At 44.3% G+C, this 12,320-nt stretch overlaps 1 protein-coding gene across 3 annotated transcripts in view; it reads left to right on the forward strand.

Annotated features, from left to right (window-relative positions):
- The first annotated feature begins 1,028 nt into the window (after nt 1-1,028).
- The window catches only part of LOC121293781 (mitochondrial Rho GTPase 1), a 74,029-nt gene continuing 62,737 nt past the window's right edge, over nt 1,029-12,320 (forward strand). For all 3 annotated transcript variants that reach the window (XM_041217104.1, XM_041217105.1, XM_041217106.1), the window contains exon 1: nt 1,029-1,394. In XM_041217104.1, coding sequence (XP_041073038.1) covers nt 1,358-1,394 — 37 coding nt within the window. In that variant the 5' untranslated portion in view covers nt 1,029-1,357. The remainder of the gene's footprint in view (nt 1,395-12,320) is intronic.

The following is a 12,320-nucleotide window of genomic DNA, read 5'->3' on the forward strand; positions in this document are numbered from 1 at the left end:
ACCCTCCTAATTTTTAATTCCATTCATTTCAATGAAAATGAAAATCGAGTCAGTTCTGTAACAGGCAAGAAGGTCCATTCCACCAGTGTCTCCCAAGAGGTGATGGTAAAAGTGACCTCTCTGCAACAAGTTACACACGCTTGCTTCCTGGAGCCATTAGCATTTCATCTCTTTACATAAGCAAAGGCACCTGCATGAACTGTTCTGTTTTGATTCCCAGGTGCTGCACCATAGCTATTTAATTGTCTTCCGAAGATTATTTTTTTACCTAAGGATTGCGTAAAAAGTGTTCCTCGTTGGCTCAGTGGGTAAAGGGTTACTCAGATGGTTGTAAATCTTCGGAAGTTTCCAGAGGTCGGGGATGCTCGCTGGTTTACCATATTTAAGGGCGACGCTAGATTCATGGACTCCAAGGGAATGCGGATCGAGTGGGCAAGCGGAGTTGAGGTTGAAGATCTGCCATGATCTCAGCGAATGGCACAGGACAGGCTCCCGGGACTTCTGGTGTTCTTGATGTACAATTAACCCGGATAAACCATAAACGCTGAGATCGACTTTGATAAGAGATCGTAAACCTAGCCGGACAAATAAACTGCATCGCACCTGGGAGACTTGGTTAGCTGTCTAAGGCTAAGGGCTGGATTGTCGAAGTCCGATGTGCGGGGCCGCACCGGAATTGGACGGACAGCCGCTTCGCCGCGTCTGAGGCGTTTCCAAGGGAGCGCGTGGCGCAGGGATCGGCCGCGCGAGGAGGTGGGTGGGGAGGGGGGGGGGGGGGGTTGGCGGGGCGGGTAGGGGGAAGGGGGCGGTTGTGGCGGGAGCGCGCGCGCGTGTGTCAGGAACGGCAAGGGGGCGCGGTTGTGGCGGGAGCGCGCGTGCGTCAGGAACGGCAAGGGGGCGCGGTTGTGGCGGGGGCGCGCGCGTCAGGAACGGCAAGGGGGCGCGGTTGTGGCGGGAGCGCGCGCGCGCGCGTCAGGAACGGCAAGGGGGCGCGGTTGTGGCGGGAGCGCGCGCGCGCGCGTCAGGAACGGCAAGGGGGCGCGGTTGCGGCGGGAGCGCATGTGCGGCGTTGGGGGTGGTGACAACCGTGTTTAGACTGGAGTATGGCGTGAAGAGAAGCCGGGCTGCATGGGGAGTTTTATTCGCCAGGAAGCCCGACGGTCACCCCGGGATATCCGCCGGCAGTTTATCCTCCCTCATCTGTCGAGAAAATAGATCAGCGGCGCGCGGCCTGGTTGGGCCTGACTCCCGTTTCCCTGGGCCTAAATCCCATCGTTCGGAGGCTCCTCCCGGGAGGAGACCGGTCCATAACTCCTCCACGTTTCGGGCTCGAGTGGGACCAGGTCTGGAGGCAAAAATGAGGAAAGACGTAAGGATTCTGCTCGTCGGGGAACGTAAGTTTGAATTCGATGTGCTGGGGAGGGGAAAACGGAATTGGCCCGTTTTGCTGCGCTTCCAGGGGGTTACCAGCCTGAGGCCTAGGCACAGGCTGGGCAAGTGACTATTGCGGGCGGGCGGGCGGGGGGGAGGAGGTTGGGGCAGAGACAGAGTCCGCCCACGTTCACTGCACTTCTGCAGCTTTATTACTAAAAGAGTTGTCGTTTAAGAGAACAGAAGTTAATTGAGGCGGCGGAATCCGCGTCTGAAATGTACCCGCGGCCGTGACCTTCCCACAGCGACTGTGCATTAACTGAAGCGAGATGGGAACCAGCTAGCAGTGGAATGCAGGTCGGTTAGTATCTGAAAGGAAAAATAATACTTGTTTTTTGGTCGTTGGGGGCTAATTCTTCATGAGAGTTCATGGATGCTTTTGGTTTTGTGACCCTCCTTTTAGAGGTTGTCAGTATTTCTCTACCCCAAATTCCTTTATCGCCAACTTTTTCTCGAAGTGACTTTGCTCATTATTTTCCACTGTACGCTTTGCTCTTGCCATTCCAATATGTTACGCTTTCCAACTTGATTGACCATGTGTTAAAAAGTAAATGGTAGAGTACGCAAAGCTGAAGCAGCTTTCTCATTCCTGAATCCTGTACCATCTTAAGTAACTGCACAGCTGCATCGTCCAGCTCTGAATCCTCCAATGTTGCTGCAAGCCCAATGTCTACTCTCACGAATTCTCAGAAATAGAGGTGGAAAGCCATGGCCACTGTCCACTTTAGTGGTTAGAAAACTGGAGACTGGAAAAAACAACAAATCTTAGCCAATGGCTCAGAGGAGGGGAGGGGGGGGTGGGGGGACATAAAAATTATCACAAAAGATAAAAGCGAAATACAGCGGATGCTGGAAATCTGAAACAAAAACAGGAAATGCTGGAAAAACTGTGCAGGCCCAACAACATCTGTGGAGATAGAAAAAACAGTTAACGTTTTGAGTCCTTATGACTCTTCAAAGCTAAAGAGAAATAAAAATGTAATGAAATTTATACTGTTTAAGGGGGGTGGAGCAGGTGAAGCTGGATAGAAGGCCAGTGATAGGTGGAAGCAAAGGAGAGATTGCCAGATATGTCATGGACAAAAGGACAATGGGGTGTTGATGATGGTGGTACTGCCGAAAGGAGGTGCAGATGGTGGCATTAAAGTCAGAAAGCAGAATGTGATAATAAGACAAGGGTAAGCACTCTGGAAAGACCAACCATGATCAAGTGACAGATGGCCTTTGTGGGGATGGGATGGGGTGGGGGGAGGGGACGGTGGTGGAAAAAAGATTGAAAATAGGATAATAGGTGGGGGTTATTTAAAACGATGAATAAAAATGAAAATAAAAATAAGTGGATAAAAAATGAAATGAAAAAATAAAAATTCAAAAATGAAAATGAATATTGAAAAAAGGATAAAAAAGGGGATGAGGATGGAGGAGAGAGTTCATGGTCTGAAGTTGTTGAACTCAATGTTAAGTCCAGAAAGCTGTAAAGTGCCTAATCAGAAGATGAGGTGCTGTTCCTCCAGATTGAGTTGGGCTTCACTTGAACATTGCAGAAGGCCAAGGACGGACATGTGGGCATGAGAGCAGGATGTGGTGTTGAAATGGCAAGCAACAGGGAGGTCTGGGTCATGCTTGCAGACAGACTGAAGGTGTTCCGCAAAGTGGTCACCCATTCTGCATTTGGTCTCTCCAATGTAGAGGAAACCGCATTGGGAGCAGCAAATGCTGTAGACCAAATTGAAGGAGCTGCAAATGAAGCGCTGCTTCACCTGAAAGGAGTGTTTGGGCCCTTGGATGGTGAGGAGATAAAGGGGCAAGTGTTGCACCTTCTGCGATTGCATAGGAAGGTGCTGTGGCAGTGGGTTGGGGGAGATGGAGGAGTGGACCTGGGTGCCCTGGAGGGAACGGCCCCTATGGAATGCCGATGGGGGATGAAGGAAGATGTGTTTGGTGGTGGCATCATGCTGGAGTTGGCGGAAATGGCGGAGGATGATCCTTTGAATGCGGAGGCTCATGGGGTGAAAAGTGAGGACTAGGGGGCCCCTATCATGGTTCTGGAAGGGAGAGGAAGGTGTTGAGATGGGTCAGATGACTGACCCAGGACCTTGTCCTTCTATTATCACACTCTGCTTTCTGACCTTAATGTCACCATCAGCAACTCCTTTAGCCAGTACCACTATTGTTAACACCCCTTTGTCCTTTTGTCCATGATATCTCTGGCAATCTCTCCTTTGCTTCCACCTATTACTGGCCTTCTATCCAGCTTCACCTGCTCCACCTGCCTTAAACAGTATAAATTGCATTTATACTTCTCTTTAGCTCTGAAGAAGAGTCATAAGGACTCAATGTTAACTCCTTTTTTTCTCTCCATAGATGTTGTTAGACTTGCTGAGTTTTTCCAGCATTTTCTGTTTGTGATAAAAATTATCATATTCACCCTTCCCTTGAGAACAGGTCTCTTCTTCCTCCCTTCTCCAACAGATGACATTCTCTCCCAACCCCGTCCCCTCTCCAAAAAAGAAGAATGCGCTTGCTGCTTCCACCTCATGTTTGTCTTGTTTGGTTCAGCAAAAATGTCAGTTGTGGCTCAGTTGTAGCACATGCACTTCTAAGTTAGAAGGCCATAGATTCAAACTCCACTCCAGTGACTTGAGTACACAAACTAAGCTGGCATTTTGTTGCAAAACTGCTGCACAGAGTTGTGGTCTGCCCTCTTGGGAGAACATAGATCCCATGGCACTCTTCAGAGAAGAGCAGGAAGCTCACCTAGTGGTCTGGCCAATATTTATCCCTCAACCAAGTACAGTGAACAGTAGTATAAAAGCCCAGAACCTTTTTCTTGTCATTCCTAATAGAAGAAAGAGAAGCTTGCGTTTATAGAATATCTTTCCTGAACTCAAAATGTCCTAAAGCACTTTACAAGCAATTAAGTACTTTTGAAGTTTAGTAATTGTTTTAATGTAGGAAATATGGCAACAAATTTGCGCAAAGCAAGCACACACAAACAGCAATGAAATAAATGACCAGGTAACCTGTTTTAGGTGTTGATTGAAAGAGAAATATTGGCCAGAACACTAGGAGAACTCCCCTGCTCTTTTAGATTTGTTATGCCCATCTGAGAAAGCATTGTTTAAACACCTAATGCTCAAGGTGGCACTTCTCACTCCACTGAGCTGTCAGTCTGGCATTATGTGCTCAAGTCTCTGGAGTGGGAACCTGTAGTCTTTAGACTCCAACGCAAGAGTGGTGACACTGATGGGTCTTGTGGATGGCGTGGATCGTGAGGTGGTAGAGGGAATCAGTAAGTTTATTTTATCTGGAAGAGGTAGCCACACAGTTTTTTGCAGTAAGATTGGTTTAATTTGACGCTCGAACAGGAAGCACTGCCTATTGGACAGCTAGCTCCTCCTAGTTGTGCTGTCCCCTAGATGAGATTCTGGGGTTGTGGAAGAGTTGCATCTGATCATTGACCTCACCCTGAAACATTCATATAGATCCATAACTCCAACATATCCAACCCCATTCCTGTAGCCAGTTCTATGCTGCCTTCATCTTGCTAGCTGATATGGTGGGGAAAAATACATTTTAAAAAATCTCCTCCTAGCAAATCATTTTCTCTTTCCTCTCTTTTCCTCTTTATTCCCATCTCCTGCCCAGTAAATCTTTTTCATGCACTTTTCCCAACTTGCTCAATCGGAATGTGTGTAGTTTCATTCTTTCGAACCCTGTTGCCTGCTTGCTTGTTTCCCTGAATACAGGTTTGGTGTCCTATTTGTGTGTTTTAGTAAGGATGGTTTGCGGGAAATCCTTGTTTTTAGGTTTTTATTTCTGTTCTGTAGTTGTCATTAGAGCTCCGGAAAATCCAAAAAGAGCTCTGGCAACCCTTTTCTCCTCCTAAATATTTTAAGGGAGAAGATAAAACAACAGGTTCCAGAATTGCTGGCAACGCAACATTATGCTTGCTTTCTCCAGCTTTTTCTCAGCACTTAGAAACTTGAGCTGTATCCTCAACTTGATGGGCTGGAATTTATTGCAATGACAGTAAATACCATATTTTATACTATGCATTGCACTTCTCAATTCTCTAGTGACAAATTCATGCCACTTTGCTGAAACTTCAATTGGAATATGTATTGTGGTGGATCAGGAGTGGCAATGCCTTATACACATTCACGGCACCGGTGTTCAATAGAGAATGGAACAGCAGGTTATTTTAACAGGTATGCAGTTAGAAGCAATTGCTCCCATCTGATAAGGTTAGGGATGAGTCACAGTATAAAGACAGAAATCCCAGGTTGGATTTAATTTGATTGCATTTGATGGGCCATAGCGTATAAAGACAGAAATCCTAGGTTGGATTTAATTTGATTGCATTTATACTGAAATACAAATGTATGAATCATTGTTGTGAAGGGGCTTGAGTGTATAGGGTTGTCTCCTGAACTGCATGAGATACCTAGTCACATTTCATTACCAGTTGCAATCCCTGCAAATACTTGAAACTATTATGAATCAGTGCAGAAGAGGCCCTTCAGCCCATCGAGTCTGCACCGACACGTGAGAAACACCTGACCTACTTACCTAATCCCATTTACCAGCACTTGGCCCATAGCCTTGAATGTTATGACGTGCCAAGTGCTCATCCAGGTACTTTTTAAAGGATGTGAGGCAACCCGCCTCCACCACCCTCCCAGGCAGTGCATTCCAGACTGTCACCACCCTCTGGGTAAAAAAAGTTTTTCCTCACATCCCCCTAAACCTCCTGCCCCTCACCTTGAACTTATGCCCCCTTGCGACTGACCCTTCAACTAAGGGGAACCCTGTCCATGCCCCTCATAATCTTGTACACCTCGATTAGGTTGCCCCTCAGTCTTCTCTGCTCCAAGAAAACAACCCAAGTCTATCCAACCTCTCTTCATAACTTAAATGTCTCATCCCAGGCAACATCCTGGTGAATCTCCTCTGCACCCCCTCCAGTGCAATCACATCCTTCCTATAATGTGGCAACCAGAACTGCACACACTACTCCAGCTGTAGCCTCACTAAGGTTCTATACAACTCCAACATGACCTCCCTACTTTTGTAATCTATGCCTCGATTAATAAAGGCAAGTGTCCCATATGCCTTTTTCACCACCCCACTAACGTGCTCCTCTGCCTTCAGAGATATATGGACACATGCCAAGATCCCTTTGTTCCTCAGAACTTCCCAGTGTCATGCCGTTGATTGAATACTTCCTTGTCAAATTACGCTTTCCAAAGTGTATCACGTCATACTTTTCAGGGTTAAATTTCATCTGCCACTTATTCTGCCCATTTGACCATCTCATGTATATCTTCCTGTAGCCCAAGACACTCAACCTCACTGTTAACCCGGCCAATCTTTGTGTCATCCGCAAACTTACTAATCCTATCCCCTACATAATCATCTATGTCGTTTATATAAATGACAAATAGGGGACTGAGCACAGATCCCTGTGGTACACCACTGGATACTGGCTCCCAGTCACTAAAGCATCCTTCTGTCATCATCCTTTGCCTCCTACAACTAAGCCAATTTTGAATCCACCTTATCAAATTACCCTGTATCCTATGTGCATTTGCCTTCTTTATAAGTCTCCCATGTGGGACCTTGTCAAAGGCTTTGCTGAAAGCCATATAAACTACATCAGCTGCACTACCCTCATCTACACACCTGGTCATCTCCTGAAAAAATTCAATCAAATTTGTTAGGCATGACCTCCCTCTGACAAAGCTATGCTGACTATCTCTGATCAAACCTTGCCTCTCCAAGTGGAGATAGATACTCCTTCAGAACTTTCTCCAATAATTTCCCTACCACTGACGTGGGACTCACTGGCCTGTAGTTCCCTGGCTTATCTCTACAACCCTTCTTAAATAGTGGAACCACATTAGCTGTTCTCCAGTCCTCTGGCACCTCTCCCATGGCCAGAGAGGAATTAAAAATTTGGGTCAGAGCCCCTGCGATCTCCTCCCTTGCCTCCCTTAGCAGTCTGGGACACAAATCATCTGGACCTGGAGATTTGTCCACTTTTAAACCTGCCAACACCTCCAATACCTTGTCACTCCCTATATCAATTTGCTTAAGAACTTTGCAGTCTCTCTCTCTGAGTTTGATACCTTCATCCTCATTTTCTTGGGTGAAGATGGCTGTGAAGTATTCATTCAACACTCTAGCGATGTCTTCTGATTGCCCCCTTGGTCCCTTAGGGGCCCTACTCTTTCCCTGGTTATCCACTTCCCATTGATATATTTATCGAATATCTTGGGATTTTCCCTACTTTACCAGCCAGAGCTATCTCAAATCCCATTTGCTCTCCTAATTGCTTTCTTAAGCTCCACCCTGCACTTTCTGTACTCCACTAATGGCTTTGCTGATTTGCTTCCCTTGTACCTGCTAAAAGCCTCTTCCTTCTCGTCGTAACCTGAATATCTCTGGTCATCCATGGTTCTCTGGGCTTGTTACTCCTTCCTATCACCCTCGAGGGAACATGTTGAGCCTGTACCCTCCCCATTTCCTTTTTGAACACCCTCCACTGCTCCTCTGTAGATTTCCCCACAAGTAATCAGCCATATCGTTATTACTTTTGGCTTCGCTGGAACTTCACCATAAGTTCACTTAGTTGATTGGTTCATGACATTTTCTGTGATCTGATTTGTCCAATAGGTGAGGCAGACCAGTTAGATTGTTAATTTGTCCCTAATTTGTTAATTTAGTTTAATTGGTTCAATCAAAAAGAATAAAAACATCAGTGTAATTGGAACACCTGTTTTAACATTTAGGGTAGACGAGTCGGCCTGGCTGAAAATGAGGTCTCTGTATAGACAAAAAGCTTGTATAAGCCTGAAAAATTCACTTAACATCATAACACCACAAGCTTTTTGTGTCTCACTTTTACCCTAAATATGCAGGCTGTGTATTGCATTAGCTACACGTATACTCAATGTTAACCACTGTCAGCAGTTGTAGAAGGATAATTTCCTGATGTTTGTTAAGTGTTCGGGTAACAATCTTATGACGATTAAAAAAACTTAGATTTTGATCAACTGTCAATATTCAGATTTTTTGAGTCATCTAAGTGTCCCTATTTTGCAATATTGCAATGTTTCTAGCATTTTTTGCTTGTTCTTGGGGTGTGGATGAGCTGATAATGGTTCTAAATATGTGGCGCTGAGCTGCCACTTTGCATCACTGTACTCTGTGCTGGTGCTGTTCTATGATTAAATTATGAAATTCAGGATTTTGACCTAGCAACACTCTGCAACTGAAATGTCACCATAGATTATACACTCAAGTCTTGGAATGGGATTTACAGATGGCTGCAAGTTCTAGCAGTAGTAGGAGTGAGATAGATAATATGTGGACATTGATAATTCAATTATTTCATATTTTGAAGCTTTCTAACTTCCCCAATCTAAATATCCATATTAAATTGTCTAAACAGAAGGTAGTAAGCTTTAAGAGGGATGTAGTTCAAAACTTTTTAGATTTATTTTGGCATGTAGAGAAAAATAATGATTAAATAATATCAACTATGAACAGCTTTTTGTGAATCTATCAAGCAAAATGGCTATCTGCGTATGCTCATAGAAAAAGCTGCCATTCTAGTATGTAAATCCGTTTGTAAGTCGACCAGTATAGACGACCCAATTTTTTCAATGCCAAAATGCATATTTAGGCCAATTCTTGGTGTATAAGTTGACCCCCCCCCAACCCCCGATTTTATTTCCCAGCTAAATATGCATGTTTAGGGCTATACCTACATTAGGAATTGGCCTCAATTTTTCAGCTCAGAAGTACATTGCTTAGACTTATACTGACCTTGTCAGCACATGCAATCAAGCAGACAATACAGGCTGTGTTGCCAAGATGATGTGCAGGAGTTGAAGACGTGCTCATACAGCAGACCGCGCATGGTGATCGATGAAGAGAAATGGGTTTTCCTACAAAAAGAATGAAGTGCAAAGCTAGTTTCAAGCTAAAAGATACAACATTTGCAGACTCTTCAAATAACTCTGCTGCAGTGTGGGAAGAATGGAAGAAGGAATCCATCCTGAAAAAAGATGCCCAAGACCAAATGTGCCATGAGAACAAGGACCAGCCACTGGCCTGATCTTGAGAAGCATGTATCAGGGTAGGTCCTCAAATCATCAGAATGGTTACATCACCAGAAATTCAGTGCATATATACGTACTTAAGTGGGCCAAATCAAACCAAGTCCAGAAAAGATTTCAGATCAACTAGGTGGTGTAGCCACTTTATGGATGTGGCTACAAAATGCCTGGTGTTATGGCAGAAGACAACCAAAAGACCTCCATGCCAAAATGTCCAGTTTCCAGAAATTCATGAGTGGCAAAAACACAAATAACTTTTATGTCAAATGGGCAACATGGATGAAACCCCTGTGAATTTCACTATGCCCAGCAACCAAACTGGAATGGAAAGGCTTAAACATTTCTAATGAAAATCACAGGACACTGGAAGACAAGATTCAAGATGGTACTAGCCTGCATGGTTGATGGAACAAATAAAACCATGCCAGAAACCAAGTTTCATGCAGGGGTTTTTGTGCATTTCCATGACAACGGTTGGAGAGATGAGGATGGAGCGAAGTTGTGGATTGCTCTGTAGAATAAGCATCCTGGTGGCCTTTGCAGAGCATGCAGCTTATTGTTAGATATGCTCAGATCCCGTATAACCGATGAGATCAAGAGCTGCTTGTGAAGAATGATCACCCAAGCTGCAGTTATACCGGGGATCGAACATCCGTAGTTTAACCTTTGGATGTGTTTCAGCGAGCCTTTCAAGGATCGTGTTAGTACCAAACAGAATAGGTGGATAATAACAAAAACCTTCACAAAAAGTGGAATTACCCTGCATGATGTTTTGTGCGGCTCCGTCGTCAAATCGCGGGATGCTATTCATGCACAAACTCGTTCAAAAAATGAGTATTAAATTCGGTGAATGGAGAGGAAAGTGATTTGTTGCGATGGGAATGATCCTGAGTGGGATCCTTACGATGATGCCATAGCCAAAGTGACTCAGGATGAATTCAATGAACGTTATGATTGTGGTTCAAGCTATCTTGTAGAATAATTTCATTAGATAAAACATGGCACTAATCAATTTGAATTACAGTTGTTTTTTTTTCACATTTCAAAATGGAAACTGTCTATACCAACACCAGGCTCACGTTTTATACTGCCTATTTTTGGAAGGATTTTTCCAAGGTCGTCGACATACTCTGTGACCTACAGTAATTTCATTTGAGCGTTTTACTTGATAAGTAAGATGGAGTGGCAATACCCGCAGAGAATTAAATTTGTAAGCAGTTTTATCAATGAGACTATTATCGAAGAGATACAGTAGCTACAATAGTAATGCTTGAGACCATCACAAATGTCTGGTGAGTTTTAGTTGTGCTTCCAATAGGTCTGCAAATGACTATATCTGGATGAAATAATGCAGTGATGCATATTTTTCTTGTGTTGTGACCTATATAGGGAGTGTGGCTAGCATGCTGGTCAATCATAAGGCCACAAACAGAAATTGCTTTATTTTTTAAACATCTGTGTAGGTGAGAACGAAATTGTCACAAACCCAGGCCAGTAAATTGGACTCTGGTTGGAGATATGATCTTCTAATACTATTGGGGATGCTTGAATTATTCCTACATTTCTAGATTTTCAACAATAGATCACACTAATGTGGGAACTAATTTTTGGAGGCTGAACTGGATCAGAATTTTGCATTATTGTGGATCTCATGAATTGTGATAAGTTGTCCACTTTAAAGATAAACTAAGATAAAAGCACAATAGTGCAGATGCTGGAAATCTGAAACACAAACAAAAATTGCTGGAAAAACTCAGGTCTGACAGTATCTTTGGAGAGAAAGACAGAGTTAACGTTACGAGTCCAGATGACTCCTCAAAACTAAAGAGAAGTAGAAATGTGGTGAAATATAAATTGTTTAAAGGGGATGGGACAGATGAAGCTGAATAGAAGGCCAGTGATAGGTGGAGGCAAAGGAGAGATTGCAAAAGATGTCATAAACAAAAGGTCGAAGGGGTGTTGATGGTGGTGATATTGGCTAAAGAAAGTGCTAATGGTGACATTAAGAGTAGGAAGCAGATGAGCAAGTGACAGATGGCCCTAATGGGGGTGGGGTGGAGGGAAGGGACAGTGTGGGGGAAAAAAGATCAAAATAGGCTAAAAGGTGGGGATAAAACAATGAATAGAAATAAATTTAATAAATAATAATAGAAATACGTGGGAAAAAAATGTGTATATATATAAAAATTAAAAAATAAATATTTGTAAAAAGGGGATCAAAAAGGGATGAGGATGGAGGAAGAGAGTTCATGATCTGAAGTTGTTGAACTCAACGTTAAGTCCGGAAGGCTGTAAAGTACCTAATCGGAAGATGAGGTGCTGATCTTCCAGTTTGCGTTGAGCTTCACTGGAACTTTGCAGCAGGCCAAGGATGGACATGTGGGCATGAGCGTAGGATGATGTGTTGAAATGGCAAGCAACAGGGAGGTCTTGGTCATGCTTGTGGACAGACCAAAAGTGTTCCGCAAAGCCATAACCCATTCTGTGTTTGGTGTCTCCAATGGAGCGGAGACCGCATTGGAAGCAGTGAATGCAGTAGACTAAATTGAGGGAAGTGCAAGTGAAGCGCTGCTTCACCTGAAAGGAGTGTTTGGGCCCTTGGACAGTGAGGAGGGGGTAAGTAAAAGGGCAGGTGTTGCACCCTCTGCGATTGCATAGGAAGATGCCGTGGGAGGGGTTTGAGGTGTAGGGGGTGATGGAGGAGTGGACCTGGAGGGAATGGTCTCTATGGAATGCCGACAGGAGGGGTGAAGGGAAGATGTA

Source organism: Carcharodon carcharias, chromosome 22 (genome assembly GCF_017639515.1).
Source record: "Carcharodon carcharias isolate sCarCar2 chromosome 22, sCarCar2.pri, whole genome shotgun sequence".
In the NCBI taxonomy this organism is placed as follows: domain Eukaryota; kingdom Metazoa; phylum Chordata; class Chondrichthyes; order Lamniformes; family Lamnidae; genus Carcharodon; species Carcharodon carcharias.